General features: G+C 38.2%; 1 protein-coding gene across 1 annotated transcript in view; it reads left to right on the top strand.

Annotated features, from left to right (window-relative positions):
* The window catches only part of ubr3 (ubiquitin protein ligase E3 component n-recognin 3), a 202,964-nt gene that overhangs the window by 134,582 nt on the left and 54,012 nt on the right, over window positions 1-14,370 (top strand). The window contains 2 exon segments of the mRNA XM_052029328.1: window positions 863-999; window positions 10,236-10,321. Of these exon segments, the coding sequence (XP_051885288.1) occupies window positions 863-999; window positions 10,236-10,321 (223 nt within the window).

Here is a 14,370-nt window from a genome sequence, read left to right as displayed (position 1 = left end):
TTTTATTTTGGAACTTGTGGTAAAAGTGGCACTTTTCTTTAATAGCTAGTTAGGAAAGAAGTAACAGATGTGTTGGAGGAGAGGCCCAAATGGAAGGGGGTCACAAGGAGAAGTAGTTCAAGAGAGAATGTCAAGGGAGAATGGGTTCAAAGAAAACAATAAAATATTAGGCAAAGAATGATTTGTGAAAGGGGATGATGATTCAGCTAGTCTAAGGAATTTTCAATTTTTTTCAAATTTTGAAATATTTTAAGAACAATTGAAATTTAAGTGTTATTTGTTAATTTGAGTAAATGTGAAAAAAATGACTGCTGAAAATAATTGAGAGAAATATTTTCACAAATATGGCTAGCAGTAAGTTTTGAAGTGATTTTTCATTGGTCCATAAGAAATATATTCAGAACACTGATGCATTATACTTGCCAATATATATCCATTAGATTTGCAGCATGTAAAAAGCATTTTGTAATTAGAGACTTGTGAATCCAATCAAAGGTTTAGAAAATAAGAATTAAGATAATTTTTGTCTGACTGTTATAGGCTGATTAGTTCATTATAAAATGATAAAATAATCTTATCTGTTCAATTCCATTTATAATTTGGTGGTTACTTTTTCCTTTTAACGATCCTGTTGCGGACTTCAATGTTTTCAGATTATCAATCCGCGAATTATAGTCTGGTACATTTGGACTGTTAGAGTTTACTTACTAATTATGTTTTCTAATTGATCCAAATTGATGCCATATTACAGTCTACTATTCTTAAAATTTATGTAAAAATTTGCATTCTTCATACTAATGTTTTTAAACAAATGTTTTTGGTAAATATATGTTTTCTGCTTGCATTGATTTGCTTTTTGTAGTCAGTAACAAACTTGAGCAAGGAGATGGAGTCGGTGATGAAGGACATAAGGAGCACAACCCAAAAGAAATACATAGATTATGGGAAGATTCCTGGTTCACCAGACAATGACTTTCTCTTCATGTATTCAGTAGCTAGGTATGTAAGCATTATTACCTAGTTTAAAAATTGGATTAATATGAAAAATTTATTTGGCATTGATAAAACAGTATTTTTAATTGCTCAATACAATGCACACAAAAATATGTAAAGTGAATTGAAAGATTTAAATTACTATCAAATAGAAAATAAGTTTCTAATGAAATTGAGTTTTTATTTTCAGGTATATTCAATCACTTTATTCATTGTAATAGAAGCTCTTTTAAATTGGTTTATTATTGTCACGTGTACCGAAGTTCAGTGGAAAAACTTTGTTTTGCATACCACAACTCTGCAATTTCTTGCGGTCACGGGCAGATGAGTTGCCATACAAGCTGTGATGCATCCAGATAGGATGCTTTCTATGGTGCATTGATTAAAAATTGGTGAAGGTTAAAGGGGACATGCCAAATTTCTTTAGCATCCTGAGAAAGTAGAGGCTCTGGTGAGCTTTATTGGCCGTGGCATCTACATGGTTGGACCAGGACAGGTTATTGGTGATGTTCACTCCTAGGAACTTGAAGCTTTCAATCCTCTCGACCTCAGCACCATTGATATAAACAGGACTGTGTGCACCCCCTTCCTGAAGTCAATGACCAGCTCTTTTGTTTTGCAGACATTGAGGGAAAGGTTGTTGTCATGACACCATGTCACTAGGCTCTCCTATACTTCCTATACTCCATCTCATTGTAATTTGAAATTCGGCCCACTGTGGTGGTGTCATCTGCAAACTTGTAGATGGAGTATGATCAGAATCTAGCCTACATCCTGGGTCACCATTCACTACAAATTCACCTGTTACAGCTACATAAATTCCATGGCCATGAAGCTAGGTATGCTGCCACAGGTGGCTTTTGCTTCATGATACCTGAAGGACTTTCCACCTTGTACATGGCACAAGCCAGGAGGGTGAAGGAATTCTCTCCACTTGCCTGGATCAGTGCAGTCTGACAAGACTTGATACAAGACAAAGCAGCCTGCTTAACTGGTATTCCATCCACCACCCTAAACATTGATTTCCTCCACCACTGGCACACAGGGTTGGAGAGGTGTACCATTTACAAAAATGCACTGCAATTACTTGCCTTGGTTACTCTGATAGCACCTTGGAAACACTTGTCCTCGATCACCAAGGACGAGGGCTTCTGGTGTGTGGAAGCACCACTATTTGCATGTTTCCCTTCAATTTGAGGTTCCCACCTGTTTTAAGAAGACCACTATCATCCCGGTATCTAAGAAAAACAAGGTAACATGCCTTAATGACTACCAACTGGTGGCTCTGACATCTACCATCATGAGCACTTTAAGAGGCTGGTTATGGCACGCATTAACTCCAGCTTCCTGGAAAACCTTGACCCACTGCAATTCGCCTACCGCTGAAACAGGTCTACAGTGGATGCCATCTCCCTGGCCTTACGCTCATCTCTGGAGCATCTGGACAGTAAAGACACCTATGTTAGACTATTGTTTATTGACTACAGCTCTGCCTTCAATATTATGATTCCAAGCAAACTCATCACCAAACTCCAAGACCTGGGACTCAACACCTCCCTTTGCAACTGGATCCTTGATTTTCTGACCAACAGACCACAATCAATGAGGATAGGCAGCAGCATCTCCAGCACAATTATTCTCAACACTGGTGGCTCACAAGGCTTCGTCCTTAGGCCTTTACTCCCTATATACTCATGACTGTGTGGCCAGATTCTGCTCTAACTCCATCTACAAGTTTGCAGATGATACCATCATAGTGGGCCATATCTCAAATAACGATGAGTCGGAGTACACGGAGTAGATAGAGAGTTTAGTGACCTGGTGTCATGACAACAACCTTTCCCTCAAAACAAAAGAGCTGGTCATTGACTTTAGGAAAGGGGGCAGTGTACATGCACCTGTCTACATCAATGGTGCTGAAGTCGAGAGGATGAGAGCTTCAGGTTCCTTGGAGTGAACATCACCAATAGTCTGTCCTGGTCCAGCCACATAGATGACATGGCCAAGAAAGCTCACCAGTGTCTCTGTTTTCTCAGGTGGCTAAAGAAAATTGGCCTGTCCCTTTTGACACTCACCAATTTTTATTGATGCACCATAGAAAGCATCCTATCTGGATGCATCACAGCTTGGTATGGCAACTGATCTGCCCGGGACTGCAAGGAACTGCAGGGAGTTGTGGACACAGCTCAGCACATCATGGAAACCAGCCTTCCCTCCATGGACTCTGTCTATACTTCTCGCTGCCTCAGTGAAGCAGCCAGCATAATCAAAAGCCCCACCCACCTGACTCATTCTCTCTTTTTCCCTCTCCCATCAGGCAGAAGGTACAAGAGCCTGAGGGCCCATACCACCAGTTTCAAGGACAACTTCTATCCCGCTGTTAAAAGACTATTGAATGGTCCCCTAGATTAATAAGATTGACTCTTGACCTCACAATCTACCTTGTTATGACCTTGCACTTTATTGTTTATCTGCACTGCACTTCCTCTGTAATTGTGACACTTTACTCTGTATTCTGTGATTGTTTTTACCCTGTACTACCTCAATGCACTGTGTAACAAATGGTATGCAAGACAAGTTTTTCACTACCCTGGTACCAGTGACAATAATAAACCAATACCAATTCACACAACATCCTCACTTGGAAATATATTGCCAAGCTTTCATTATCACAAGACTTAACTCCTGTGAGAGCACCTTCACCACAAGGATTGCAGTCATTCAAGGTGTTTCCAAGATGGGCAATAAAAATGCCCATCTCTGAAACATCTTTTGATCAGTTTCAGGGTTCAAGCCTAAAAGCTCATCCAGGAAAATGAATATTTGGCCATGAAAAGAAAATTGATGGCTTGAACCCTAAAACGGACCATATTGAATTGCTAAACAAATATCAGTGGGTGTGGAAACTTATTTTGGGGAAAAATACACACATTGTAAGTTTCATTGTGGAATGATACTAATCATTTGATCACTCGTGGCTTTGCTGGTGGAGAGTTTGGCCAGATCTGGAGAGTCCATGGGTCTGAAAATTTTGGCTGATGCTGGTGCAATTGTAACTGGCTGTGCAAATGAATTGGGTGTGACCTTTTGTTATTTTTGATCAGGCTGAGACAATCTTGTGTTTATCCACCTTGGGTTTGGCAGTACAGGGGAGGCCTTGGGACAATTGTAGGTCTTTTGGTGAGAGCTCAGGCTATTGGAAATGGTGAGGCCCAGCTTGACAAAAAGTGTAAAAGTCACTCTGGAACACACAGCAGTTTCTGGGACTGAGATCTGGACTGCAGAATTTTTTTTACAGCGGGTTAGGTGAGGGGTGAGGGCAGAGACATTTATGTTTTTCGAAGCCTACTTTGTACAGAGCTACCAGCATTTTGCATAGGCTTTCCATAACAGTGATTTAAAAATAAGTTTGAGGGGCCCAAATATCACTGGTGAATTGGTGAGGATGTTTCTGGAATGATTGATTTGAAAATTTGTGCACTCTACAAATGCTTATGACTTTTTTGTTTAAAACATATAATTTCTGGAAGAGTCTTGTGCTGTACTCGTCAATTTAGGGCTACTTTAATAAAATGGTCTGGCATTGAACTGTGAAAACAGCATCCTGGTATTTTACATTTTCATTTCAGGGATTTTGCATTTGCATCTTTAAATATTTTGCATTGATATGCCACAGGGTGCAGTTACTTTTTTGCCTTGAGTTTTTAAGTTCAGTTGGCATACTCTTGAATATCAGTGAAAAACATAGAAGGTGACTATGAGGAACCTTTTCAAACAAAAAATATTTTTTTCTGACTTATTTTAAACATTCACAGAAAAAATTACATAGGGCTCATGTACTTAAATAAAATTAACTGAAATGCATTTCTTGCACTACCTTTGAGCATTTTGTTCTTGTCAGTATTTGACAAATATGATCTGACATCCTTCACTTCACATTTCTTTACTTTTTTGGAAAAAGTTCCATTTGTCTTGATGTTTGCGTGTAAGTGGTTCTGTAGTTTTGTTTTGCATACTACATCAGAGGTGGCAGAGGGCTGCAACCAGTAGAAGTGCTGCCTCACAATTAGTGATCCATGTTCAACCCTGACTAGTTGTGCTGTCTGAGTAACATATGTACATTGTCCCTTCAACCACATGAATTTCCCCAGGAGCTCCCGTTTCCTCCCATGTCTCAAGGATGTGGCTTGGTAGGTTAATTGGCCATTGTAAATTGCTCCTTGTGTATGGAGGAGTAGCAGAATTGGGGGGAGGGAGAGTTGATGTGCATGTGGGGAGAATAGCTTAGAGAAAATGAGTTGAGGGAAAGGGATTATTCTGAAAACTAGCATGGATTCAATGAGCCAAAGTAGCCTCCCATGTTGAAAGGAAATATGGTAAATATATGATGAGCTGCATGTTCCAGATATTGCAGAAAGGTGTAGTAGGTGGAACTTCAATGCCTTCCTCCTTAGGATGTATTTATTGTTTCATTTCACTTTTAACTTGAAAGAAAAAAATGATTTTGAAATGCATATCATGTTATTTCCATTGCTTTAACTCTTGGCCCTTGTGCCTATAAATCTTGCTTTCGTGTTACCAAGGCTTACAGGAAATCCATGCAGCAAAGCATGACATTTAAAACCTTCTACAGGTGTTGCAAATAATTGTCTGCAACTATTTAAATGTTAATCAGGTAGAAGGTAATTTTAGACCTGATCCATCTCTTGCAGAGTGGGATTCGTTACAGGGAAAAGATTCTCCAAAGTGATCACTGCTAGGACCTTTGTTGTTTGTGATGTATGTTAGCGACTTGAATGTGAACGGATGTAGAAGGAATGATTAGTAAATTTGCAGATGACCTGAAAATTGGTGGTGGTGTGGAAAGTGAGGAAGATTCTCTAAGGCTACAGCAGAATGTAGATCAGTTGGAAAGTTGGGTGGAGCATTGGCAGATGGAATTTAATTCTGGCAAGTGTGAGCTGATACGTTTCAGAATGTCAAATAAGGGTAGGGTACTAAGGAATGTTGATAAACAGAGGGACCTTGGGGTTGAAATCCATAGTCCTAGAAAGTGGCAGCACAGGTGGACAGGGTGGTATGCTTGCCTTCGGATGGCAGGGCATTGAATGTAAAAGTTAGGATGTTATGTTGCAATTTACAAGATGGTGGTTGGACCATGGTTGCCACACAATAAGAAGGATGTGGTTGCACTGGAGAGAGGGCAGAGGAGATTTGCCAGGATGCCACCTGGATTGGAGGATGTTAGGTACGGGGAGAGATTGGATAGGTTGGGCTTTTTTTCCTTGGACCAAAGGAGTCTAAGAAGTGACCTGATAAAGGAATAAAAAGTTATAAGAGTCAAAGGGTAGGTGGTCAGAATCTTTTTCCCATGGTTGGAGTATCAAAAATGAGAGGGAATATATTTAAAGTGAGAGGAAGGAATTTAAAGAGGCGCCGGAAGTGTGGCAACACTTGCAGGCTGCCCCCAGAACACTCTACGCAAAAGATGCATTTCACTGTGTGTTTCGATGTACATGTGACTAATGAAGAAATCTTTTTTGTGTTTGTGTGTGTGTGTGCATATATATATACACACACACACATGTATATATATTTTATATATATATATATATATATATATATATATATATATATGTGTGTGTGTGTAAGAAAAAGAGGACAGAGGGAAAAGTTCTTCACGTAGAGCATGGTTGATACCAGGACCTCATTGCCAAAGGAAATGGTGGGATCAGACACAATTACCATGCTTAAGAGACATTTAGACATGGTCTTGAAGAGGCAGGGCATAGAAGGATATGGATGTAATGTAGGCAAATGGGATTAGTGCAGATGAGCAAAAAGGTTGGCATGGGTGTGATGAACTGAAAAGCACTTTTCTGTGTTTTACACTCTGACTCTTAGATGCACAGTCAATGGGCTGCATTGTGCTTGATCTGTCTGTGCTAGCTGTCTGGTGGCACTAAAATTTTGTAGCTGCATGGTTCCCAAAAAATTTGAGTCTTTGGTTCCATCACATTGCATAAGTGGTGGGGTTAAGAGTGGTGACTCGGCCTCTAGATGTTGTATTCTGAGGCCCCAGATCACCCCTGGCTTCATCCACTGTAGTATCTATGGATGGTATAATGCTGAAGGGACAGATTATAAAGTGTATCTGGCACTTTGGCTCTGAAGATTATGCAGCAGGAAGTTGGATTTGCAAAGTGCATTTATGTCTAAATCTGGAATCTGCTGATATGTGCTTTGCACCTTCCCTTAAATTCTCTGCAGAACAATTAGCTAGCTGTCAGTGTGGTCAAGCGCATTATTTGTATTCAGGGCTGAGAGAGATTTTTGGACCAGAGAAGAATCAAGTATTCTAAGAATAGGGCAGCAAAATTAAATTAACCTAGCAAATATTTATCTCTGTATCAACATTATTCCAGTATAATCTTGTTATTATCACTGATGTTCATCAGAGTTTGTAGTGTGCAACTTAGCTTTCCTGAATCCTCCTATTACAACAGTGATTACATTGTACCTCATTGGGAGATCCTTAAAGGCATTCAAAAGATGGTACATGAATGTCAGAGGGTGAGAAAATGTTATGGTTTGTTCCAAGGTACAAGTAAGTTTTCATGACATACTAAGCCAAAATTATGATTCTGTACGCTATCCATCCCTTTTGTCAGAGGGTGAGAAATTTTATGTTGGTCAACTGGGTATCTTGACATGCATGAAGGCTGTGACCATATTTGATCTCGAAATGAAAACACTGGGAATTTCAGTATCAAATTAACATCATCCCAGTTTAGTGATCTCTATGGTAAAACCTTCCCCTTCTATGATGCCAGTTGATGTCTGACACAGTTCGAGGAATTCAAATATCGAGCGATGGTGTTATTAAATGGGCTAAGCTGTCAACCACATTAATTAAAAACAGCATACGCTAAATAAATATTGGAAGTACAGTTTTAAGGTAGGTGTTGGAATATCACAATACACTTTATTAAAAAAATTCATCTCTTTTAAAATTCTTTAATTTTTTTTCACACATTTTAAAATACGTCCATAAAGTTAGGATTTTTGTAAGGATAGATAGCATACAAAGTCATAATTTTGGCTTAGTATGCCATTAAAACTTGCTTGTACCTTGGAACAAACCATAACATTTTTAGGATACTTTATGGCAGAACATTGTAATGATTTAACTTGATTCTGTTGGAAGCTTCATCAGGTGGTGGATGCACAATGTTCAATTCCATTTGCAACTCCTTAGAAAATAAAGTAGTTTGTGCAAGAGCGCAGCAAGACCTGGACAACATTAAGGCACAGGCTGATTATTGATTACCTACCCTTGACATTCAATGGCATTTCCATCACCAAGCTCCCCCTCCCACCAGCAATATCCTGGCAGGTTCACCATTGAACAGGAATGAAACTAGGTCAGCCACATAAATACAATGGCTACAGAGGAACAAAGATCCTTGTGAGTTCCAAAAGAATACAGTAAAAAAAAGACTCACTTCCTGACACCCTGAAGCCTATCCACCATCTACAAGATGCAAATTGGGACGGTAATGGCACATTCTCTTGTCTGGATGAATGCTGCACCAACAATTCTCAAGATGCTTGACACCTTCTAGGATAAAGCAGCTGCTTGACTGGCACCTCATCCACTACCACCACTACTGATGCACAGTAGAGGCAATGTACCATCTACAAATTGGACTCCAGTTAATCATCTTGGCTAGTCCGACAGCACTTCCCAAACCCCAACCTCAACCAGCAAGAAGGTGCATGTTCTCCTCCAAAGTCTCACACTGTCCTGATTTGTAAATGTATCCTTTGTGTTTCTGTTATCACTGGGTCTCAATCCTGGAACTCCCTATCCAAAAGCACCATGAGAGTGCCTTCATTAGAAATACCGTGGCGGTTCAGGGAAGAGGGTTACCACAGCCATCTCAAGGGCAAGTAGGGTTGGGCAATAAACAGTGAGTTGAAAGCAATGCCCAGATACTGAATAATGAATAAGAGAAAAAAAATACATCCTGTAAAGGAATACTGAATCACTGACAGCATCTTTGGGATTTTGGTTAAACTGCATGTAGGGATATGCCAAGTTGGTGTTAATTTCACAATATAACAATGGCAAGCAAAAACAGATTTTGTATTTGCATTAATCTTATTCACTTTTGATGCTAATCAAATATTTGAGATTTTCTTGATTATGTACAAAAATGGATTATAATATGGCTGCTACAGGATCCATCCCGTAGTTCTGATATCTGTACAGCTGTCATTGTATTGAAGGATGCCTTTTATTTACATTTTTAAAACTCTGGCAGCCTCTTGTGTCACCAGTTCCCTTTTTCGCCCATTTCCTAAGCATGTAAACTAAGGTAAGTGATGAAATTATTCCCAAGCCAGCCAGACAATTAACCTTAAAGGATTGTATCTTTTTATCACATACAGACGATGTACACAGTTTCCTACATTTGACTGGCAGTTCAGTATTTCTAGTTCTGATAAGTTCTAAAATGCATTTCAGTTTGTGTCACTATTAATTGATAAGATTATATAACCATTTATCTTCAACTAAAACAGTTTCTAAATGTAATGACCTAATAAAATCAAAACTGCCTTTTTTTCAAAATCATACAAGTTAGTTTTCCTAAGGGGCCTTAACACTGTTTTGAAAAGACTTAATATTGTTCTAGAACCTCATTTGTCATAGTATAAACACATATATGCTACATGTGTAGATAAATTAGATATATTGAAATTCATTTGTATTCCTAAGGTGAATGGAATCATGTTACTTTTCTCTCCGACCTGTCCATTGGTTTGAAATTTTCTGTCTCTGCTCCCTTCATTGCTGAGAAGAACAGAGCAAATTGCCCCGAGAGTGGAAAATTCTCTTGTCATACAAAACCTCTTATCAGCAGCAAACAGATGGAGACCTATGCAAAAAAAAAATCAATGTTACATTGCATTATTCTGAGCAACAGAGAGGATTTGAGACCTTGGTAGATTCAGCTAATGACGAGGGGATTGCTTTCTGCAGCTGCCAGTGAAAATTCATTTATTTTTGTTAGAACTCCTAAACAGAAATCTTACTGGCAGAAGTGAATTTTTCTTAGTTTCATCTACAAATAAGTATGTATTTCCATGTATTCTTCTTGATTATAATTTGAGAAATATAAAGACAGTGAAGTAATTTTTGTGTAGAATTTATAAACACATCTTAATTGTTGCAACAGGTTGAATTTGGAGCTGGAATTGGTTCATCGAGGAGGAAACTTGTGTTCAGGAGGAGCAAGTGCTACTACAAAAAGATCCTGTTTAAGTAAGTGCATACATTTATATAATTGTTTTATTTCTGCTAAATGCCAATTATTACCTCTCCCTTTGCATTCTTGGTTGCTCTCTTTCTTTTTCTCTCAAGTACTGGCATTTAACCAGACATTTCATCGTGAACATTATTTGAGGATTATCTTTGACACAAACATGCAAGCCAACAAAATTGCAGAAGCCAACAAATGGTTTTAGAAAAGTTGACATATCAACCTAAACTCTTATAAATGGAATATACATCATTCAACTGTGGTTCATGCCAAAAGTGCTGAAAGAACCTTGAATAAGTTCATTGTTTTTATTTTATTGGCTCCGTGTTATTATTCAAATCACGTTCTGCAATCCTGTTCATCTTTCAATGAAAATAAAATCCTTTGTTGGCCTCAAGCGGTGATAGAAATTACAAAGTTCCTGAAGTCCGAGCAAGCATCCTTTGAGTGCGTGTTCCATTAAGGAAGCTCAGTTTGCACAGTGGCAAAGCAGAAACAAAGCAGCCAGATGTACCAACAAAGCAGCCAGATGTACCAACAATGCAGTGAACCTGCTGCATTTGTCATGTTTATACTGTTTCGCCACTGTAAAACTTTAAAGTTTTTTTTCCCTTCTCTGTTATGTCAGGTTACCTGTTTTTGGCAAATCTCACTGTAAGATTTACATTCATGCCCCTGTTTAGTGTGATAATTGAGTTTTGATTTTTTTTTAGCAGCTTATTGTGCTGCTGGAAATGATGTGTGTTGTATTGCAAAATTTCCTGATGTGGAGTTTGACTGCATATCAGCTTCTACTGAAAGCTGATATTGGATAGTTAAAAGCAACTATGATCTAAAGACCAGTCAGTCAATCTGGTAGTTCTTCAAGGTATCAGCTTGGAGAGAATCAAGTGAAACTGACAGAGGCATTTATGTTGACCTGTGAGTTCTAAATTATCTGTTCTGGCCCTTTCATATATTTCTCAAAGAGAGAATTAGTTTTGCCTTTGACAGTGATCTTGAGTAACTTAACTACCCACTAATATTAGAATGATTAGCCTGTATCTGCTCCCCTTTTATTAAACAAGGATTGTGGAATATCTGCCATTTAATCATTTAAATAGAAGCAAGTCCTGGGTTTCTGTGTTTGATTAAACATACATGGAGGTCCTGAACTTAAAGATTTGGAATGCTAAGCAGGGGAAAAAGTTCATGCTTCAGGTTAAATCTCTGCAAGATCCATAGCCCCCATGATTTTAATGGGAATTGTAAGAAAGATTGTAAAGAGGAAAGTAAATTTTCAATTGTTTCAGTATTGTTCAATATTTTTTATGTTTTAGCAAGTTTTCTGTTTGGATTATTTTAAATAAAAAATAATTTTGATTACATTTTTAAATAGTTATGGATGTCTCTGATTAAAAACCCTTCTATCTTTGACAACTGGTTAAGCTGGAAGTTGGTTTGGCTGTTACAAACTTTTGAGCATTTCATAGTTGGGCTTCAGTGTATCACTGGAGGACGTTGGCGTGTTATGGACCAGTAAGGACCATACCAGTTAAGAGTGGTTATGAATAATTGTAAGAAACTTGTGCTAAGAGGACTTGGGCCATTTATAACAACTTTTAAAATAACTCCTGTTTTTCTTCACTACTTTATCCAGCCTGACTATTTTATACCTGTCCTGAGTAGCAAAACAAACGATACTTGGAATAGGCTAAATAGACAATTTGATTTTATTATATTTTGTCCTGAGTAATGAATGGAGTTGCTCCAATTCATCCTGGTTACTCTCTATCTTCAGTATTAAGTAAACTGAGGTGAACAAAGCAGGCTTGTATTTTTTTTATCCATTTGATCAAAAAAAAACTGGAGAGTCTGTGACAACTGAAAGTTAATTCCAGGTTTAAGCACTACATTTGGGAAAAATGAGAGGTTTTCGTGATTGTGTTTCAATTTCTGCATCATTTAGGGGAATATACTTGAACTGTCTTCATTTGTACATTACTACAAATAATAGGGAATTGTTCCTTGTTAATTTTCCAAAATACTGTTTGAAAAATACATTTATTGAGACCAACAAACACATGTGGTATGACTGTTTTAGGAATAGCTGAATATGAGGCTTGCTGAGCAGTCAGTAGAAGCCACTGTGTCATTGGTACATCTTCCCAGTTAATATAATTGATGTGTCAGGTCTTGTACCAAATGGATTTGTGATTGTTAGTTTCATTTGTAACTTCACAAGCAACTGATACTCTTTTGACAAAATGTGTAAACTGTTCTATTAGACATTGTAAAGAACATTTAACGTGCAGAAGACAAGGGAAAAAAGATGTTAAAACACTATGCATATATTGTGAACCAATTTACGGAACACTGAAATACATGGTTTCAAATAAGTATAAATCTTAAGTATAATCTTTCTGAAGACTATACTTTAGTCTTCCTGCACAATTGGCAGATTTACCCTTTCATACTGATGATCCTTCAATAAACTTGGGAAAGTTGGGAACAAAACAAGATTTAAGGTGCAAACAAAGGGGAGCAGGGGATGAAAGACCAACTGAGTGTATCCTATATTTTCTGTTCTTTCTCATTTTTAATATTTGGAACAAATTGTGCAAGTAGCTAATACCAGGTGCTGAAATAAATAGTAAATGCACCATGAATGTTTAATTTATAGCATTACTAAATCTTGCATTATTTTAATAGTATTGTTGCAAATATCAAGATGCAGGTTGCAAAAAGTTACTAGAATCTAATCCTATTTGTTCCTTTTTCAACAAACTAGTCATATCTGATGTGTGATCCAGAAGTCTGGATTAATGAACTGCAGACATTTAGCCAAAATAATTTCAGTTAATCAAATAAATCGATAATAAATGCTGTTATCGTGATTGTGACTAGGAAATTGACAGCTTATCATAAAGTCCTCATCTGGATTGGAAACATTTTTGTCCCATCTGCTTTATATGTGATTCCAGGCCTCTGCAAAAAAAAAACTGAACTGACCACCTAGTTCTGCACCAGACATGACAATTACACACCCAGCCAGTCAGCCCAACAAAGCTACCCAAGTATTGTGTGAAGAACTATGCAAAATTGTGAAAAAGCTATCCAACAGATGAATCAACGAGCAACCTGATATATTCTCAGAATCAGACCTTTAGTCACAATATCTGAGTACATCTTGTCCCACAAACAAGACTGTTCCATCAGAGGTGATAGTGGAATAGCATTTATTTGTGAGGAAATAGCCCTCTGAGTTGTTGACTTTAACTTTGTACTCCATGAGGCCTCATGCTTTCAGTTTAAGATGAAAGTGACTGGACTTGACGTCAGGAGACACGGGACTGCAGAATCTGGAAATCTGGAGCAAAGAAATGCTGGAGGAACTCAGCAGGCCAGGCAGCATCTCTGGAGGGAAATGAACAGTCAACCTTTCGGATCAAGACCCTTCATCGAGTCCTGATGAATGTTCATTTCCCTCCATAGATGCTGCCTGGCCTGCTGAGTTCCTCCAGCATTTTGTGTTTGTTGGACTTGAGATCAGAACGTCTTTTGACTGAATATTGCATCAAAGAGCCTTGGTTAAACAAACATCATTGGGCTTTAAGAAAGGAAGATAGTTAATGTTCTTGAAGGTCCAGGAATTTTTGAACTACCAGGATTTTGCTCAGGACATTGCCTTGCTCGATCACCTTCAGTTGTTTCAGCATCAATAACTTCTTTCCATCATATGGAAGTGCAGATGTTCACTGAATGACTGCATGTTGTTTAGTTCTGCTTGTAGCTTCTGAGGAAATGAAACCATCCACGCCTGCATGCAGCAGTATTTGAGCATAGATTGATAAGTGGCAAGTAACACTCGAGCCACACAGGTGTCAGACAATGGCCATCTTCAACAATTAATATCCATTACAGTGCCATCACCAAGACTTCTGTTTTTGAAATTCTAGGAATCAAAAATACATCTGGACCAGTCACATAAATATTGTGGCATCAAGGGCAGATCAGAGGCTGAATATCTTGTGATGAATGATTTCCTTCCTAATATACCTAAGCTCTTCCA

Source organism: Pristis pectinata, chromosome 1 (genome assembly GCF_009764475.1).
Source record: "Pristis pectinata isolate sPriPec2 chromosome 1, sPriPec2.1.pri, whole genome shotgun sequence".
Lineage (NCBI taxonomy): Eukaryota > Metazoa > Chordata > Chondrichthyes > Rhinopristiformes > Pristidae > Pristis > Pristis pectinata.
Note: the sequence above shows the minus strand (reverse complement) of the source record. Positions and strands in the feature narration are given on the sequence as shown.